At 40.1% G+C, this 17,411-nt stretch overlaps 2 protein-coding genes across 2 annotated transcripts; both read right to left on the bottom strand.

The window, feature by feature from the left end:
- Window positions 1-298: 298 nt before the first annotated feature.
- Window positions 299-1,174, bottom strand: LOC138902258 (uncharacterized). The gene is made up of 2 exons (XM_070190102.1): window positions 875-1,174; window positions 299-709 (listed from the first exon to the last, which is right to left on the bottom strand). Exons 1-2 carry the CDS (start codon window positions 1,172-1,174, stop codon window positions 299-301), a joined length of 711 nt encoding a protein of 236 aa, XP_070046203.1.
- A 3,650-nt stretch (window positions 1,175-4,824) lies between these two features.
- Window positions 4,825-5,247, bottom strand: LOC138902257 (uncharacterized). The gene has a single exon (XM_070190101.1). It carries the CDS (start codon window positions 5,245-5,247, stop codon window positions 4,825-4,827), a length of 423 nt encoding a protein of 140 aa, XP_070046202.1.
- Between the last annotated feature and the right edge of the window lie 12,164 nt (window positions 5,248-17,411).

The following is a 17,411-nucleotide window of genomic DNA, read 5'->3' as shown; positions in this document are numbered from 1 at the left end:
TGAACCTGTGCCCATTTGAAGCGGTGGGTTCGATTTGACCGATGACATCCATTCCCCAGGCAGCAAAAGGCCAAGGTGCACTTATTGCATTGAGTTCATTTGGTGGCACCCGTATCACATCTGCGTGTATCTGGCACTGGTGACATTTCTGGACATACCGGATGCAGTCTGTTTCCATAGTCATCCAAAAGTATCCGGCTCTGAGTATCTTCTTGGCTAGGACAAAACCATTCATATGTGGGCCGCAAGTTCCGGCATGTATTTCTTTAAGTAATTTGGAAGCCACTTTGGCGTTAAATCACCATAATAGCCCTAGATCAAGAGTTCTTCTATACTGAATTCCTCCGCTTTGGAAAAAATGGTTGGACAACCTCCGAAGTGTGCCTTTCTGAGTGTGGTTTGCATGCTCTGGATATTCTCCCTTTGCTAGATATTCCCTGATATCGTGGAACCACGGATTTCCATCTGTTTCTTCTTCGACATGAGCACAATAAGCTGGTCGATTATGAATTCTCATCGAAATGGGATCGATGAAATTCTTGTCCGGGTGTTGTATCATGGAGGAAAAAGTGGCCAGTGAATCGCCAAATTCATTCTGGATTCTGGGGACATGTCGGAGCTCTATCTTTGTGAACCTCTTCATCATCTCTTGTACGTGATGCAGATATGGTAGTATCTTGGTATTCTTTGTAGCCCACTCTCCTTGTACCTGGTGCACCAGCAGGTCTGAATCACTAATTACCAGCAATTCCTAAATATTCATGTTGATAGCCAAACTGAGTCATAATATTCAGGCTTCAAACTCCGCCATATTGTTGGTGCACGGAAACCTGAGTTTTGCGGACACCAGGTAGTGTTGACCGGTTTCTGATACCAAGACGACTCTGATGCTGACTCCTTTGAAATTTTTAGCTCCGTCGAAAAACATTCTCCAACCGTCGTAGGATTCCGCAATATCTTCTACTACGAATGACACTTCTTCGTCAGGAAAATACGTTTTCAGTGGTTTGTATTCTCCTCCTACAGGATTTTTGGCGAGATGATCTGTTAATGCTTGTCCCTTGACTGCCTTCTGAGTTACATAGATGATATCAAACTCACTCAACAATATTTGCCATTTGGCCAGCTTTCCTGTAGGCATAGGCTTCTGAACGATGTACTTTAGAGGATCCATCCTCGATATGAGATATGTGGTATAAGCACAAAAGTAGTGCCTCAATTTCTAAGCTATCCACGTCAGAGCACAACAAGTGCATTCCAATAAGGAGTACCGTGCTTCGTAAGGTGTGAACTTTTTGCTCAGATAATATATAACCTATTCTTTTCTCCCGGTTTCATCATGTTGTCCCAAGACATAACCGAAATCCCCATCTAATATAGAGAGGTAGAGTAGTAATGGTCTACCCGGTTCTGGCGGGACTAGGATTGGTGGTGTGGATAGTTATTCCTTGATTTTGTCAAAATCCTTATGACAGTCTTTAGCCCAGCTGGTTGTGGCATCGTTCTTCAGCATTTTGAAAATTCATTCACATATTATAGCTGATTGCTCTATGAAGCGGTCGATATAGTTGAGACGTCCCAAGAAACTCATCACGTCCTTCTTGTTCTTTGGCGGTGGTAACTTCTGGATAGCTTTGACCTTTGACGGGTCTATTTTGTGGCAGTATACTCCCCATGGTGTAATGAAGGTTGTCTTTTCTGCGTCCTCTTCATCCATCCAAATTTGATGGTAACCCGCAAAGCAATCGATAAAGGACTGGAGCTCATGTTTGGTGCAATTGTCGATCAGTATGTGTATATTTGGTAGTGGAAAATCATCTTTGGGACTTTCTATGTTAAAATCCCAATAGTCGACACACACCCTGACTTTCCCGTCTTTCTTGGGAACCGACATAATGTTGGCCAACCAAGTTGGATATTCAACTACCCTGAGGACCTTAACTTTAATTTGTTTGGTGACTTCATCCTAGATTTTTAGGCTCATGTCTGGTTTGAACTTTCTGAGCCTCTGTTTTACTGGTAGACATATTGGATTGGTAGGTAGCTTGTGAGCCACTATGAATGTGCTCAATCCGGTCATATCGTCATACGACCATGCAAAAATGTCCTCATATTCTTTCAGGAAACGAGTGTACTCTTCCTTCTCTGATGGTGAAAACTGAATGCTTATGCGAGTTTCTTTGACGGTTTCAGAATCTCCCAAGTTGACCACCTCAGTTTCCTCCGGGTTGGACTTAGGTTTGTTCTTAAAGTTCTCAACTTCTCTGACGATTTCCTCGGGTATCACATCTTCTTCTTCTATCTCTTCCGAGACACTGTCCTTATGTTGTGTTGTCTCGTTACATGTCACAATTGTTGGTTAATCAAGGTAAGAAATAGTAATGCTATAGAGAAAAAGATATGAAAGATAATAATAATAAAACATCAAATTGTTGATAAATGCTGAACGTTAAACAAAGCAATGTTTTAATGACTTCAACAATGTTTTCCTAAACAAAATACTGAAAGGAAAGAAAGATATTTTTAAAACAAAATGCTCAAAAGAATTGTTTTCAAAGGAATAACACTAGCATCCATGCTACCCCGGGACTCGTCTGGCCCTGGATGGTGTGGCGGTCTAGTTTCTAAGAACTGCTCCCTTCTCCACCGTCTGGATGACGAGGCCTTCTTCCTTATCCTCCTCAACTATCACATTGCAATCCATGTCTTCGTCTTCCAAGAACAGGTTCCTTAGACCAGCTAAAGCCTCCTCTTCTTCAGATCCCCATATTGTGTCAGCCTAATGAAAGGATTGGCTCAAATTCGGCACCGGTTGCTCAAGAGGGTAGTAAGGACCACGCTATGGTGGCGACCAATCATCATATTCTTGCCAGGTATACTGATATCCAAGCCCAAAGATTGTACCATGACGCTTTAGCTGTATCGGCTTGGTAATGCCTTGGAGTTTCTTCCCGAGCCCTTTACCGGGTTCATACCCTGACCATGCTAGTGTGCTTTCTATTTTGCTGCTCCACCCCTTGTCTTTCTCTATCGCATTGACGCGCTTGATGCAATGATAAGTCTCCCCACATAACTTCCTTCTATTCTCCATGACCGGGACGGTTTGGTTGGTATAAATGGTATTACTCCCATCTCTATGAATGATCACTTCCTGATGATTCCATTCGAATTTTACAGCCTGGTGCAAAGTAGATGCCACAGCCCCGGCGGCATGTATCCAAGGTCATCCTAACAACAGGTTGTATGAGGTGGATATGTCTATCACTTGAAATTCAACATCGAACTAGGTCGGACCTATCTGTAAACATAGATTGGTTTCCCCAATTGTGGCCCTTTGAGACCCATCAAACACCTTCACGTTCATAGTCCCTGCTCGTATTTCATGCAAACCTTTACCCAACCTTTTAAGAGTTTCCAGTGGACAGATGATGAGACTGGAACCTCCATCTATCAAAACCCTGGCAATAAATTTATCCTTATATTGTACCGTGATGTGCAGCGCCCTGTTGTGGCTTAATCCCTCTGGTGGCAATTTATCTTCATGAAAGGTGATCTTGTGGCTCTCCAGTACTTTCCCTACCACGTTGGCCATCTCCCCACTGGTGATATTGTTAGGCAAGTAATCTTTATTCAATACCTTCATCAAAGCATTACTATGTGCCTCGGAATTCTGCGATGGATATCTGAGCATGAGTTTTATTTAGATGGTCTACTACAGAATTTTTCCTCACTTGCACCTTTCTCCACAGATCATCCGGGCCAGTTTCAATGATGGGTTGTTTGGCAGCATCTTCTTTACTTGTTCCTCTCAAATGCTCGGGTGTATAAATTCTGTCGGTCTTGGTCATCCATTGTGCCGCACCAGATTCTTCCATTTTTGCTTTTCCTTTCCTCCTGGCTTCTGCAACATAATCCCAAGGTACGGCATTAGAATTAAAGGGCGGTGTGGATGCCACCATCACAATGAAGGGCGTGGTTATTTCTACTTCAAATGGAGCAGGTGCAGCTGCAGGTGTTATTTCTATTTCGAAAGGAGTTGATGCGGCTACCACAACTTTGACTGGTGGCTGTATCTGTACCACAATAGGAGTGAGAGTAACTGCAGGTTTCTTAGGATCATCCCCTTCTCCAATAAGTCCAATTGATCCTTTCGGATCCCATTCTTCATCAGTCTCTATCACATTTACTCCTTCGCCCCTATGATCCGGAAGAGGATAGTTGCAGACATTAGGTGCAGCCTCCTTTGCTTCTATGACATTGGTATCGATTAGTGTCTGGATCTTGTCTTTCAGGGTGCGACATTCATTGATGGTATGTCCTTTCATGCCGGAGTGGTAGGCACATGTTTTGTTTGGATTGACCCATTGAAAGGCGTTTTCCATGGCAACAACGGGAATACGCGTAACATATCTAGTAGCTTTCAATCTTTCGTATAATTGATCGATGGGTTCGGCAATAGGGGTGTATTGTCTGGGTGGTCTGCGGTCAAAGTTAGGTTTGGGTTTCTGATAGTTTTGGCGTGCTGGCGATGAGTGATAATATGCTGGCTGGGTGTTATAAGTGTGGTAGGTAGTGGCGGGTTGCGGATATCTGGGAGGCGAAGGTTGATATGTGGGTGGAGGTGTCTGGTATATGAGAGGAGATTTTGGACCTAGGCTACCATCACGGCCCCTACTTCTTTATTCTTTGATATACCCCCTGACTGCAATGCTTTGTTTGTAGCCTGCAATGCCTCAAAATTGGATACCATCCCGCTTTTGATCCCTTCTTCAATCTGTTCCCCTAGTTTGATGATGTCAGAGAACTTGTGATTCTCAATGACCATTAACCTTTCATAGTATTGTGGATCCTGGGCCCTGGCAAGAATTTGTTCATCTGCTCATCTTCCAATGCCGGCCTTACTTTTGCAGCTTCTGACCTCCACCGAGTATCATACTCGCGAAAAGTCTCCATTGGTTTCTTCTTGAGGTTCTGTATGTAGAAGACATCTGGTGTATTTTCTGTATTAAACCTGAATCGATCCATGAAGTCTGATACCATGCTTACCCAACTAACCCACTTCTTGGGATTTTGACTGATATACCAAGATAGGGCGTCTCTAGTGAGACTTCTCATTAACAACTTCATGTGAATTCTCTCATCTTTCCCAACTCCTACGAGCTTGTCACAGTATGTTCTTAGATGTACCTTCGGGTCACCTGTTCCGTCAAACATCTCGAACTTAGGCGATTTGTAGCCCTCCGGCATATCTACGTCTGGCTGAATACACAAATCTTCATAATTCAAACCCTAAATACCTTTACCTCCTTCGACACCCTGGACTCGGCTTGTGAGCTTCTTAAGTTCCTCTATCATGTTGTTGATAAGCGGGTCCCTCTCGGTAGATTCTGGTGTGTATGAGGTTTGTTGAGTGGGGTGAGGTAAGGTTTCTATGTATATGGGTTTTTTTGGTGGATATCAGGGGTTTGAGTGTAGTGGTGATCATTGGTTGAATTCTGCGGATCGGGAGTAGGTTGTGGTGTATTTTCAAGAGTAGGGTAGGTAGTGGTTTGCGGGTACTGAGTCAGAAGATGTTGGTGTTGAGGAGGAGTTGGTACTGGTGGAGGGTTAGGATTTTTGGGAGGTGTTGCATATTGATGAGGTACGAAAAGATTTAGTGAACGTTGGTTTGGTGTGTTTGATGGGGTATTGGGTTTTGGACATTTTGCTGGTTAATATCTGGGAAGTTTAAGGTGAGAGAGAGGTTTGCCAAGTTGTGGACCTGCTCGAGTTCCCCTTGCAATTCCAGTATTTTCTGCTCCAGTCGTAGAACCAAATCGTTCTATGCTGGAGTATTCCGACCGTCTGAAGTTTCAACATTCTCCACATGCACATCGTTATCTTTCCTGATACCACCCATATCATCCATGTTAGCCTTTCCCTTACTTTTAGGATTACTTGAAGGAGGAGGAGGTGGACGGCCTCTGGATCTGGTATGATATGCTGATGATGCGAGTATGCACGAACCAACTTTAGGGGATGGGAATAATCAAAATAAAGAAAAACTAAAAGGTAAACAAGTCAGTAGGGGATTTTAGAGGGATATTTGCAGTATTTAAACATATGTTGCAGAATTGTAGATTCGCGTCCTAATTTGGGGACCTCATTGTGCCCGAGGTAGGCCTAGCGACACGTAGGTTTTGGAGAAATTTAATGCCGATAGTTTCCTCATTTCATTAATGTAATAAATAAGTCATGCTTCTAAATCGATAATAATCAAAGGAGTTACTAATGGCATTTGCCTTATTACATTCAAAAACGACTCTAGGAAAGCAAGTAAACAATAATTCTACTTGGTCCTAGAAGGACCCTCTCAAAGCTTGGCCTTCTTGGCCCCATTAATCAGGTTCCCCAGGTCGCGCATGCCCAACAACAGAAACGCCCTTGCTAGGTGTCCTCCTTTGTTTCCCTCTGCATTCTGACAGTCTACGATCCTTTTCCTCATCTTCCCTTCTAGTTCCATCAGACCCTGCTCTAAATATTCCAACCTTTCCGTTGATTTTGTGGCAATTTCCCTCCACTCATTAATTGATTCCATGTCTACCTTGTGATGTTCCAAATTCCTGGCCTCGGACTCAAGGATTCTTTTACGCAACCTCTTGTATTTCACTTGTGCTTCGGCAACTTCATCTATGACCCTATTTCGTCGATCGATCCCTGGATCGACTATTCCTGCTATGTCATCATCCAACCATGATATGTAGAAGTACGCATGACCGGTGTGGTACCGATCTGGCTCAATGATATCCGTTTCTACAATAATATTCAAATGCCACATGTGTTGGGCCTCACACTTGTATGGAATGGCATCATCTTAAAAGTCTGCTTTATAATGACTAATCTTAGAAACTCGTGGGATGACTTGTTTTCTCCCAGTCCGTCTCATGACTCTGATAGGAACATAAGGATATATGCCCCTCAACCCGATTAATACCAAATGAGGAATATCCCTGGACCTGATAATAAATTCGCTAGTAGGGAACCACTCGAACATCCAATGGACCTTGTCCTGATTCAGATCGCTGAAAAAGTGTACCCAATCTATAGTGTTTTCCGGTTGTGCAAACCTGTCTGGGATGAAAGTCATTCTTTTCGGATGATGGAAAGGTATATGGTCATTCCATGGTCTTTGTGGAAATTCTTGGCGGTATTGTCCTCTTTGAAAATGCTCCAACAACCGTATCTGCAGCAACAAATTTCAACATTCAAAATGTCTGAACCCTTTCTTGCAACGGTCCAAGGCTCGGTATATCTATGCCACGATCATTGGGACAATAATGTAAGTCTGCCCCTCAATCCCTTCCATTAAAGTCTTGGTTACCATAGCCAACCGAGTGTGAATCCTGTCACCTTGGATTGGAAATACTGTCATACCCAGAAAACAGACGATGAACATAAAAACTCGACAATGAGTCTAGCCCAGGGAAGTGATGGTGAATTCATCATGAAAAATAAGGTAGGATGTGCTATGCCCATATCGCTCGTAGAGGAAGTCAAAAGGTATGTAGGACTTCTTCAGGCAGACTAAATCGTCATTCTTTCTAAGACACATCATTTTCAGAAACCCCCTAGGAGTGCGATTTTCTGGTACCACCAGACCAGGACTATTCTAGGGTAGCCCAACGAAACCTCCTATTTCCTCCAGAAGGGAAGTCATCTCTACTTTGCCAAAACGAAAGACGACCCTTTCTCCATCCCAGAACATGGTAGCAGCCTCGATCAGTATGTTGTTTGGTTGGATGTCCAGCAAGGAGGGTAAATTTCCGAGAACCCTCTTCACATGATTTTTATCGCTTGGCGAAAGAATTTCCCACCAATCTAGCAATAAAGGTGGTATATTTCAGACCATGCTGAACCTGGGGACTTCGTGCCTCATATTTTTGCAAAATGAACAAAGTTAGCCCTTTTTCCTTCCGGGTTTGACTATTTACACATTAATGATTAGCATATCGACACATTTTCTCCAAATAATGCACATATCATGATCGTGTCAGCTGGGATTTTGGAAATCCCGATGGGCTATGGATAAGGCTTTCCTTAGAGGGTTATTATGCGGACAACATACTAACCCATGCTAGGTTTGAGCAAGATGCATTTACAATTATTATCAGAGTAAGGTTTTTCTATAGAAGTCTAGACTGGTACTTTCAAGCGGACAACTTGAAAGGGAAAGGTACGGAACCGTCAACTACACCGCTGATTGACTAGTTTTACCGCAAATAAGCCTTTTCAAATTTAAAAGTGTAATATAGGAAGAGCGCGGATACTCATCAATTGTCACTATGGTATTAGTTACGCACGAGTGAAATATGATGCCGAGCATGTATTTATGCAAAAAGAAAAATAACATGTTGTCAAGTATTTTGCAAGATAAAGCGATAAATGCAGTATTTAATAAACGTAAAGACAGGAAAGAAAAAACCAAAGAAAGAGTTAGTTCGTATAATGGAAAAATTATAATAAAGCGATAAAAAGGGTAGGTATTGGGAAAGACATAAATATTGAAACCAGCGGATAGGATTCGCATATCATAACAACATTAAGTGAATAACTACATATAAAAGGAGAATAGGGAGGGGATGTGCATGTAGCAATAAAGAGGGTAAATGGGAGCGCGATGTTCAAGCATTAGCAAAATAATAAATACACGCTTATCGAGAGAGACTAATTCACATAGACCAAGTTCGTTATGGTAAGAGCCTAAAGAAATCCCCAGAAGAGTCGCCATGCTGTCGCACCCCCTATTTCTCGCGAAAGCGGGTTTCGACATTGACAACTTCTTTTGAAAAAGGGAAGGAACTGGTTATTAAGAGAATCGCCACCTAACAGATTAAGTTGTGTTAGGGCACCTATTGAAAATGACTCAGGTTTACTAGTTGTGTCACCAAAGATCGGGTAAGGGCTCAAATTACCTCGAGGAGAAGGTGTTAGGCACTCCTAGAGGTCTACAACGGTGGGTCCCGGCCGAACTTAAATCATGTGAATTAGTCTAATAGAGAAGAGAAGGAATTATTTTAATAGGGATGGGGGGTCCTAGGTTTTTTAGCCTAAAGGATCACCCCGCGCAACATAAATAATACTTCGTAACTCCCCCAGGACGGGGGTGTTACTCATATTATTCAGTGGGCACAGACTATTATCTCCTGCTACCCGATTACTATCTTTAAGTTATTTATCTACAACGCTCTAATCAATTTCTAACTCGTACCCTATGCGTGCACTACCCGTCCCTTACCTATGGTCCTGGAGGCATTGGGACCCCAATTTGGATGGTTCTAGACTCAACTTAGGTTGCTCAAAAAAAAAAATAACTAGGCGACATACAAAACAAGTTGGACTTTTCATACAAAAACAGATAAAGGGCTCAGATTAGCCTCCGCACATTAGGTAGCAAATGCACGCAAGCAAATTGGTATGTTGATAGTTTTAACAAGTAAGGCTGTTAGATCCTATAGACATGATTTCTACGTGATTCTGGATTTTAAACATACTGGCAGTTCATGAATGTAATTTCTAGGTGACTGTATAATCGCCTACTAATTTCGATTAGAAACGTTTAAATCTATAGGCATGTTATCTATGTGACTTATTATGCAGTTGACAGTGATAACAACAAAATACTCAGAATTACTTAGTTGTCCCTATAGGCATGCTTTCTAGTGACATTAAGCAAGATATTTTTTAGAGTCCTGTTTTAGTATTTGGCACAAATGATAATTATCTCTATAGGCATGAGTTCTACCTTTGGCGATTGAAACTGCCATTAGCTCTTATAGACATGCATATTAACTACGAGAGTGTGACAATTAATTAAAACCTTTAGACATGTTTTCTAAAGAAGCAGATTTGAATATGCTATGATGTAAGTTGAACTTAGTTATTGTATTTCCTATAGGCATGGCATCTAATCATGTAACGGCAAAGTAGACAGGATGTTCACATAACCTACTTGAGCAAAATAAAATCCCTATAGACAGGTTATCTAACATGCAATGGCAAACATAATAAGCATCTAGACAAGTTTGAACACACAATTAGCAGAACATTTCCTGGCGTAAAGTAAATCCTATAGGCATGTTATCTACCCGTTTCATAAAAGCACCAAAATAAGCCCATTTTCCCAATCTTGTTATTGCCCCAATTGTTATTACAAATAATTATTAAAGACTAGAATCGAATAAATGAATTACAAAGTATATAGACTATAGGAATCGTGCAGCAGGCCCAAATACACCTGGACATGCCAGAATACAATTCACAATAACTCCAAAACAAATATTCATTGAGCCTAATAGTGACTGATTCAACTCTGTTTCATGGATAAGCATACCAAGCCCAATTCTCTAGTGTGTCAGAGTTCTCAAGGGCTTCAGGAACCCTGGGCAGTGCTCAAACTAGCGAAGAAATATCAGAACCAATTCAAGGGAAACTATGGACCAAATTCTGGTGTGTCAGAGTTCACGAGGGTCTCATATGAACCCTGAGCAGTGCGCACACTAGGAAGGCCAAGGGACAGTACTTAGATTACTATGGCTTTTATCCAGCAAAGAATTAGGATTCAAAAACGTGCAGGACAGGATTGGGAAGTATGCTTAGGGATAGAATTACACATAGAATAAAGACAAACACTTTGAAACTAAGCAGACTTGAAACTAACAAGTTTGAAAATCAACAAAGTCATAAACTGATAAGGACCAATTCCTAAACATACTTCACAAAAGGCAATATGGAATTCAGACTAGGATAAGTCATAGAAAAGGAAGTTCATTGATCAATAATGAGTCAAGAAGCACATTAGTTATCAGTGAGAATTAATAAAGAGGCTATAGCATGGTGAGCACAGAATCAGATAAATAAGATGTTAACATATTTAACAACAAACTAAGGTATACATGATGAACTAGTTTTTTAGGAAAGCTATCAAGACATACCTAATATTAATAGACAGTCTTAAGTCACACATAATTAAGTAGATTTTATCAATTAATCTACTGAGTTAAACATGTCTAGAATACAAAAAGCAACTAACCAAATAACAGTAACATATTGAACGAGTAATAAAGTAGGAAAAAGAGTTCAACAACTTACTAGTTCAGAAGAAACAGAAAGAAACTTAACAAGGTAGCAATGATCACCAACAGAGGCAACAATGTAGGATTTCTGGCCTTGGCTTCCAGCCTGCCAGGAATCAAAGCTCAGAATATAATAACAGTATATAATTTTAGTAGTGAGAAGTTTCAAGTTCTATGATTGTTTAAAGGGGAATGAGGGAGAGGTTTAAATAGCATTGAATTATAGCATACCAATATGGCAATAATCAATCAAGGTATTTGGAAAGGAAATCATCTAGCAATTAACTTAAGGAAAGAAAACTCGAAATCCTATTTAAGGTAAGCCATCTAACAGTTAACTTAAATAGACACGTAAAACATATAGACAGAGATTTTAACACAACAATTAGGGAATCAAATAGATTTGAGGAATCAAAGACCCCTAAGATTAGGGTAAGTAAATTATTAGTCAACAATTAACATCAACAGTTTTAATAAAGATGCATCGAAATAGATAGACAGAATCATTGAAGGAAAAGTGATTAAAGAATTGAAAACCGTAAATTTAGGGTAAGTAAAATTGGCAAAAATAATCAAAGGAAAAGCTATAATAAAGATGTACAGAGACGGATAAACGGAAACATTAAAGATTGAACCAGATTTGGTTTGATTTTGAAGAATCAAAAACCCAAATTTTTAGTGTAAACATTAGTTAGAAATATCAACGAAAAATCATAATATAGATGCACATAGATAGATATACGGAAACATTAAAGGAAAATATTTAAAAAAAAATAGAAAACCATAATAGATCCAAATAGATCTGAACCCTAGTTTTAGGGTAATTAAAGAATCGAGAAGAATCTCAGAGATTCATACCAAAAAGAGACGAGAATGAACATAGAAGGAAATAAGCAAAGGTCCGAACCAGATTTAGTTCAAAGTAAAAGAAATCGGCTTGCCATGTTAGGCAAGCAATTATGTGATACCATAAATGAGTAGCCAATTGCAAGAAGGGGTCGATAAGGTAAGGGAATCGATGATTGATTCCACATCTGAGTTGGACTTGAAGAGGAAATGGGTGATGACGCTAGGGTTTGCATAGACGAAGAGAGCGTTTACGAGTTTAAGGACGGCGGATGGTAGAGAATGAGGGGATTATGGTTAGGAGTGGTTAATTAAAAGGGTTAGGTAAACGGGGGCCGTTTATCTTGAAAGATCAACGACTAAGATTAAAAGGTAGGTTGGGTCGGGTATAGAAACGGGTTACCGATTGGTTTATTGGGTTAGGGGTTATTTGGTTTGGGCTGGGGTGTTGGACTTGAATAAGCTTAAAAAATGGGATGCTATTTAAATACCCAATTTTAATTAATAAATAATTTGTAAAAAATGATAAGTAAATAATAAAAATATCATTTGTGCATAAAATAAGTAAAACTAGTTATTTAACACTATAAAAAGTATAAAAGGATTATTTTGGCATAATTAAAGTAATGATAAGTACATATAGGCTATTATTGCAAATGTGCAATTTTGGCCTTAAAGAATGCAAATGCTTACATATGTCTATAAATCAAGTGATGGTGCATATGCACTATTTTGAAAGTATATATGTATATTTAAAAAATATGAGAGAAAAATTGGGTATTAACAAGAGGTGATTTTGGCCCTTGGGCTACCATCACGACACCTACTTCTTTCTTCTTAGAAATACCTCAAGACTGCAAAACTTTATTTATGGCCTGTAGAGCTTCAAAGTTGGTAACCGTGCCACTGTTGATGCCTTCTTTAATTCTCTCCCCCAACTTGATAATGTCGGAGAACTTGTGATTCTCTATGACCAAATGTCTTTCATAGTACCGTGGGTCTTGAGCAGCCTTACCTTAGTAGCTTCTGATTTCCAACGAGTGGCATACTCACGGAAGATATCCGTGGGTTTCTTCTTGAGATTCGATATATAGAATACATCCGGTGCATTCCCCATGTTGAACATGAATCTGTTCATAAAGTTAGATGCCATACTCACCATATTAGGCCATTTCTTTGGGTTTTCATTGATGTACCGAGATAAAGCATCCACAGTGAGACTTCTCATGAACAACTTTATGCAGATTTACTCGTTCTTTCGTACTTTCACGAGTGTATCATAGTAATTTCTCAAATGCACCTTGGGATCACCGGCGCCATCAATCATTTCAAATTTCGGGGATTTGTAACCTACAAGCAGCTCCACGTATGGTTGGATACACAAATCCTCATATTTCAAACCTTCTACACCTTTTCCTCCTTTGACACTTTGGACCCTTCCAGATCACTTCTCTAACTCTTCATCCATGTTCCTGACGAGCAAGTCCTTCTCGGTATGTTCGGGCATGTAGAGTGTTTGTTGTGGGGTGTCTGGTACAATTTCCACATATATGGGGTTGCTTTGGTGGTTTTCAGGGATTTGAATATATGGGTGATCATTGATGGATGGTTGGGGTGGATCGTGGGTAGGTTTTGTTATATTTTTGGGAATGGGTTAGGTGGTGGTTTACAGATAGTGGGTCGTATTATGGTGTTGTTGTTGAGGAGCTTGTAGTGGTGAAGGGTTTAGGTTTTGTTGGGGTGTGAGGTTGTGATATTGTTGTGTAGTAAGGGGATTTGGTGGAGCTTGGGGTTGTGGAATTTTAGGTTGTGGATTAAGGGGTTGTGTCTAGTTTTGAGTGGTGTTCTGGTGATTTATGTCGGGGAAGTTTAAGGTGAGAAAGAGGTTTATGAGGTTGTGTACCTGCTCGATCTCGTCTTGTATCTCCAAAATTTTCTATTCTAATTGCAAAACCAGTTCGTTTTGTCCCGATGTAGTTCTTTGATTTGAAGTCTCTACATTCTCTACCATAGGAGCATTGTCTTTCTTGTTGCCACTCAAATCATCCATATTTCCTTCACCCTTGCTTTTGATGTTGTTAGGTGGAGGAGAAGTGGAGGTCCTCTAGATCTTGTGTGATATGCTGTGCTTTCCAGAATGCACGAACTAATCTTTGGGAATGGGAATAATCAAAAGAAAGCAAGACAAAAGGTAGCCAAGTCAGTAAGACGAAATAAAAAAGTCTTGTAATATTTAAACATGTAGCACGTATGGCATGTGATAGTTCGCGTCCTAATTTTGGGAATGTGCCTGAGGTAGGCCTAAGCGACAAGTGAACTTGGAGAACTTTTGTGCCAATGTTTCCTCATTCAATTAATGCGAAGACTAAATCAAACCAAACAGTTACTAATTAGAAATAATAATATAAAGTCACTAATGGCATGAAGCCTTATTACATCGAATCTAACAGCAATCAAACTATAAAGAAGAAAAGAAATTTTTCTCCTATTCTATTTGGTCCCAGGTGGACCTTCTCCATGCTTTGCATTATTGACCCCGTTGATCACATTCCCAAGGTCGTGCATATCGGGTAGCAAGTATGCCATTGCCAGCTTTCCTCCCACGTTGTAGACCATACGCTGGTAGTCCCAAAGCCTCTTCCTCATCTCTCATTCCAACTCCATCAACCCTTGTTCTAAGTGTTCTAACCTCTATGTTGACTTGTTTGTGATCTCCTTCCGTTCCTTTATTGCTTCCATATCTAGCTTATGTTATTCCTGGTATTTTGCCTTCGATTCAAAGAACTTTTGTGAAGCCTCTTGTACTTCACATGGGCCTTTGCCTCTTCACCTATGATCTATCCTTTCAGGTTGACTCCCGGCTTGACATCCCCATTTTTATATCATCTTCTAACCAAGAAATGTATTAATACATATGCCTGGCATGATACCTTCCATGATCAATAGTCTCTACATCTACAATAATCTTTTGATTTCACATATGCTGAGCTTCTAACTTAAAAGGAATAACATCCCCTTTGAAGTCCGCCCTATACCGATTCATATTAGAAACCCGGGAAATAACCTGCTTCCTTCCAGCCTACCTCATTATCCTTATAGGAGCGTAAGGGTAGATGCCTATCAACCCAATCAACACTAAATGAGTGGCTCCTTTTGGAACTGATTATGAACTCTTTGCTCGAAAACTACTCGAACATCCAATGTACCTGTTCGTCAGTTAAATTACTGAAGAGGCGCAGCCATCCTTCAGTATTTCCAGGTTTTGCAAAGCTATTAGGAGAGAATTCCATTTTATTTAGATGATGATGGGTGATGTAGTCATTAAATGACCTACGCAAAAGCTCTTGATGATAGCTTCCTCTTTGAAGATGTTCGAACAACCAAACCTGTAGCAGAAGATTGCACTCTCCGAAATACCCACTCCATGCTTGCATCGGTCCAAAGCTCAGTAAATCTAAGCTAGGATCATGAGAACAATAGTGTATTTTTGCTTGATCCCTTCTATCATGGTCCTTGTGACCATAGTTAAATGAGTGTGAATTTTTTGTTCCTTGCATTGTGAAAATTAGCAAACCCAGAAAACAGATTATGAAGACATAAACTCGACGATGAACCCATCTTAAGGAGGTGATAGCCAATTCCTCATGATGCAAACGATATGATTTGTTATGCCTATACCGTTTATAGAGAAACTCAAAAGGAATGTAGGACTTCTTCAAAAAACCCAACTTATCATTCTTCTTGAACCCACCCATTTGTAGAAAACCACGTGGGGTAAGATTTTCTGGTCCCAACAAACCCGGACTATCCCATGGAAGTTTGTAAAAGCCCCCAATTTCTTTTAAAAGAGGAGTCATCTATATGTTGCTGAAACGAAAGACAGTTCTCTTTTCATCCCAAAATATAGTGGCTGCCTCAATCAGTTCCTTGTTTGTCCATATTTTTATCAAGGAAAGTAAGTTACCTAATACTCTTCTTACGTGGTTTCTATCACGCGGTGCAATGTCATTCCACCAATCAATCAGCAGAGGTGGGATATTCTGAACCATGTCGAACCTAGAAATTTTGTACCTCATTTTCTGCATTAAATAAAAGGGTTAGCCCCCCCCCCCGGATTTTGTTAATTACGCAATAACAATCAATATGTTGGCACAATTTCTCCAAGTAATGCACATAACATGAGTGTGTCCCTCGGGATTGTGGAAATCCTTTTGGACTTCGGACAAGGCTTATCTAACCGGATTAATGTGCCATGGACTTTTAATTCATCCTAGGTTTTAACATGATGCATGCATATTTTCAAACAGAGTAGGGTTTCTAGAAGGGTCTAGACTGATACACTCAAGTAAACTACTTGAATGGGAAAGATACGGGACTGTCGGCTGCACCACTGATTGACTAGTCTACCATTAATAAGCCTTTCCTATATAAAAAGAGTATTTTCGGAAAGCGCAAACACTCACTAAACGCCGCTATTATAATAATAGGCACGCATGGAATATGATGTTGAAAGCATGCTTGTGTAGAAATAATAACATGTAGCCAAGTAAATATCACGATGAAAGCACGTAGAAATAACATTAAACATTGTGATAAAATAAGCAATAGGGAAAGGGAAAAACAAAAGATAAAGGAAAACGTTAGCATCATTCACAAAATTGAAAACACAATTAGATTGAAGCAAATAAAGGAGACAGGGAGGGGGGGGGCTCGTGGTGTGGCCGTTTTTTAGCAAATAAAGGGACGGGGAAAAGGAAGTACATGAAAGAAATTGAACAAGCAATCCAATAATCGACACAAGCAAAATTTGTTACAGTAAGAGCCTAAGTATATGCACCCCGTTTTCTCACGAAAGCAGGTTTCGGCATGTGACAACCTTTTAAATAGGTATTAAAGGAGAAGAGTCGCCACTTAAAGTTTTAAGGTGCGTTAGGATAACTATTTGCAATTAACTTTGTTTTAACTAGTCTATGTCACCAAAGATAGGGTAAGGGCTCAAATTAGCTCAAAGAGAAGGGGTTAGGCATCTTCGAGGTCCACAACTGTGGTTCCCGATTGAATTTTATACTATGTGGATTATTGAATTTATGTGATCATATCAATTAAAGAAGAGCAAGGAGTCCAAGTAACTTATTATATTCTAGGATGAAATAAGTGATAAAAGAAATTGCACATATGAAGGAAGTAGATTATCCACTAATAAATGATTGGTACAATCTTTTGAGAACAAAAAGATACGTCGTAGTTCAATCTAGATTCAATAAACAAGTATACAAGTAGTAACCAATATGGGGGGTCTTATATTTTTTAGCCTAAAGGATCAGCCTATACAACATAAATAATACTTCGCAACTCCTTTAAGTATAAGGGTTGCTCATATTATTCAGCGGGCACAGACCATCATCTCCTGCTACCCGATTACTATCTTGAAGTCGTTTACCTAAAAGCGTTCTA

The sequence above is a fragment of the Nicotiana tomentosiformis genome, chromosome 12 (assembly GCF_000390325.3).
Source record: "Nicotiana tomentosiformis chromosome 12, ASM39032v3, whole genome shotgun sequence".
Lineage (NCBI taxonomy): Eukaryota > Viridiplantae > Streptophyta > Magnoliopsida > Solanales > Solanaceae > Nicotiana > Nicotiana tomentosiformis.
This window is presented reverse-complemented; position numbering and strand designations above follow the sequence as displayed.

Bases quoted from the DNA above. Each gene is read 5' to 3' on its own strand.
- LOC138902258 (XM_070190102.1), bottom strand. From the start codon at position 1,174: ATGGATCCTCTAAAGTACATCGTTCAGAAGCCTATGCCTACAGGAAAG. The intron at 710-874 runs GTATCAGAAACC...CTGGTGCACCAG, and splicing joins TCAGCATCAGAGTCGTCTTG to GTACAAGGAGAGTGGGCTAC.
- LOC138902257 (XM_070190101.1), bottom strand. From the start codon at position 5,247: ATGCCGGAGGGCTACAAATCGCCTAAGTTCGAGATGTTTGACGGAACA.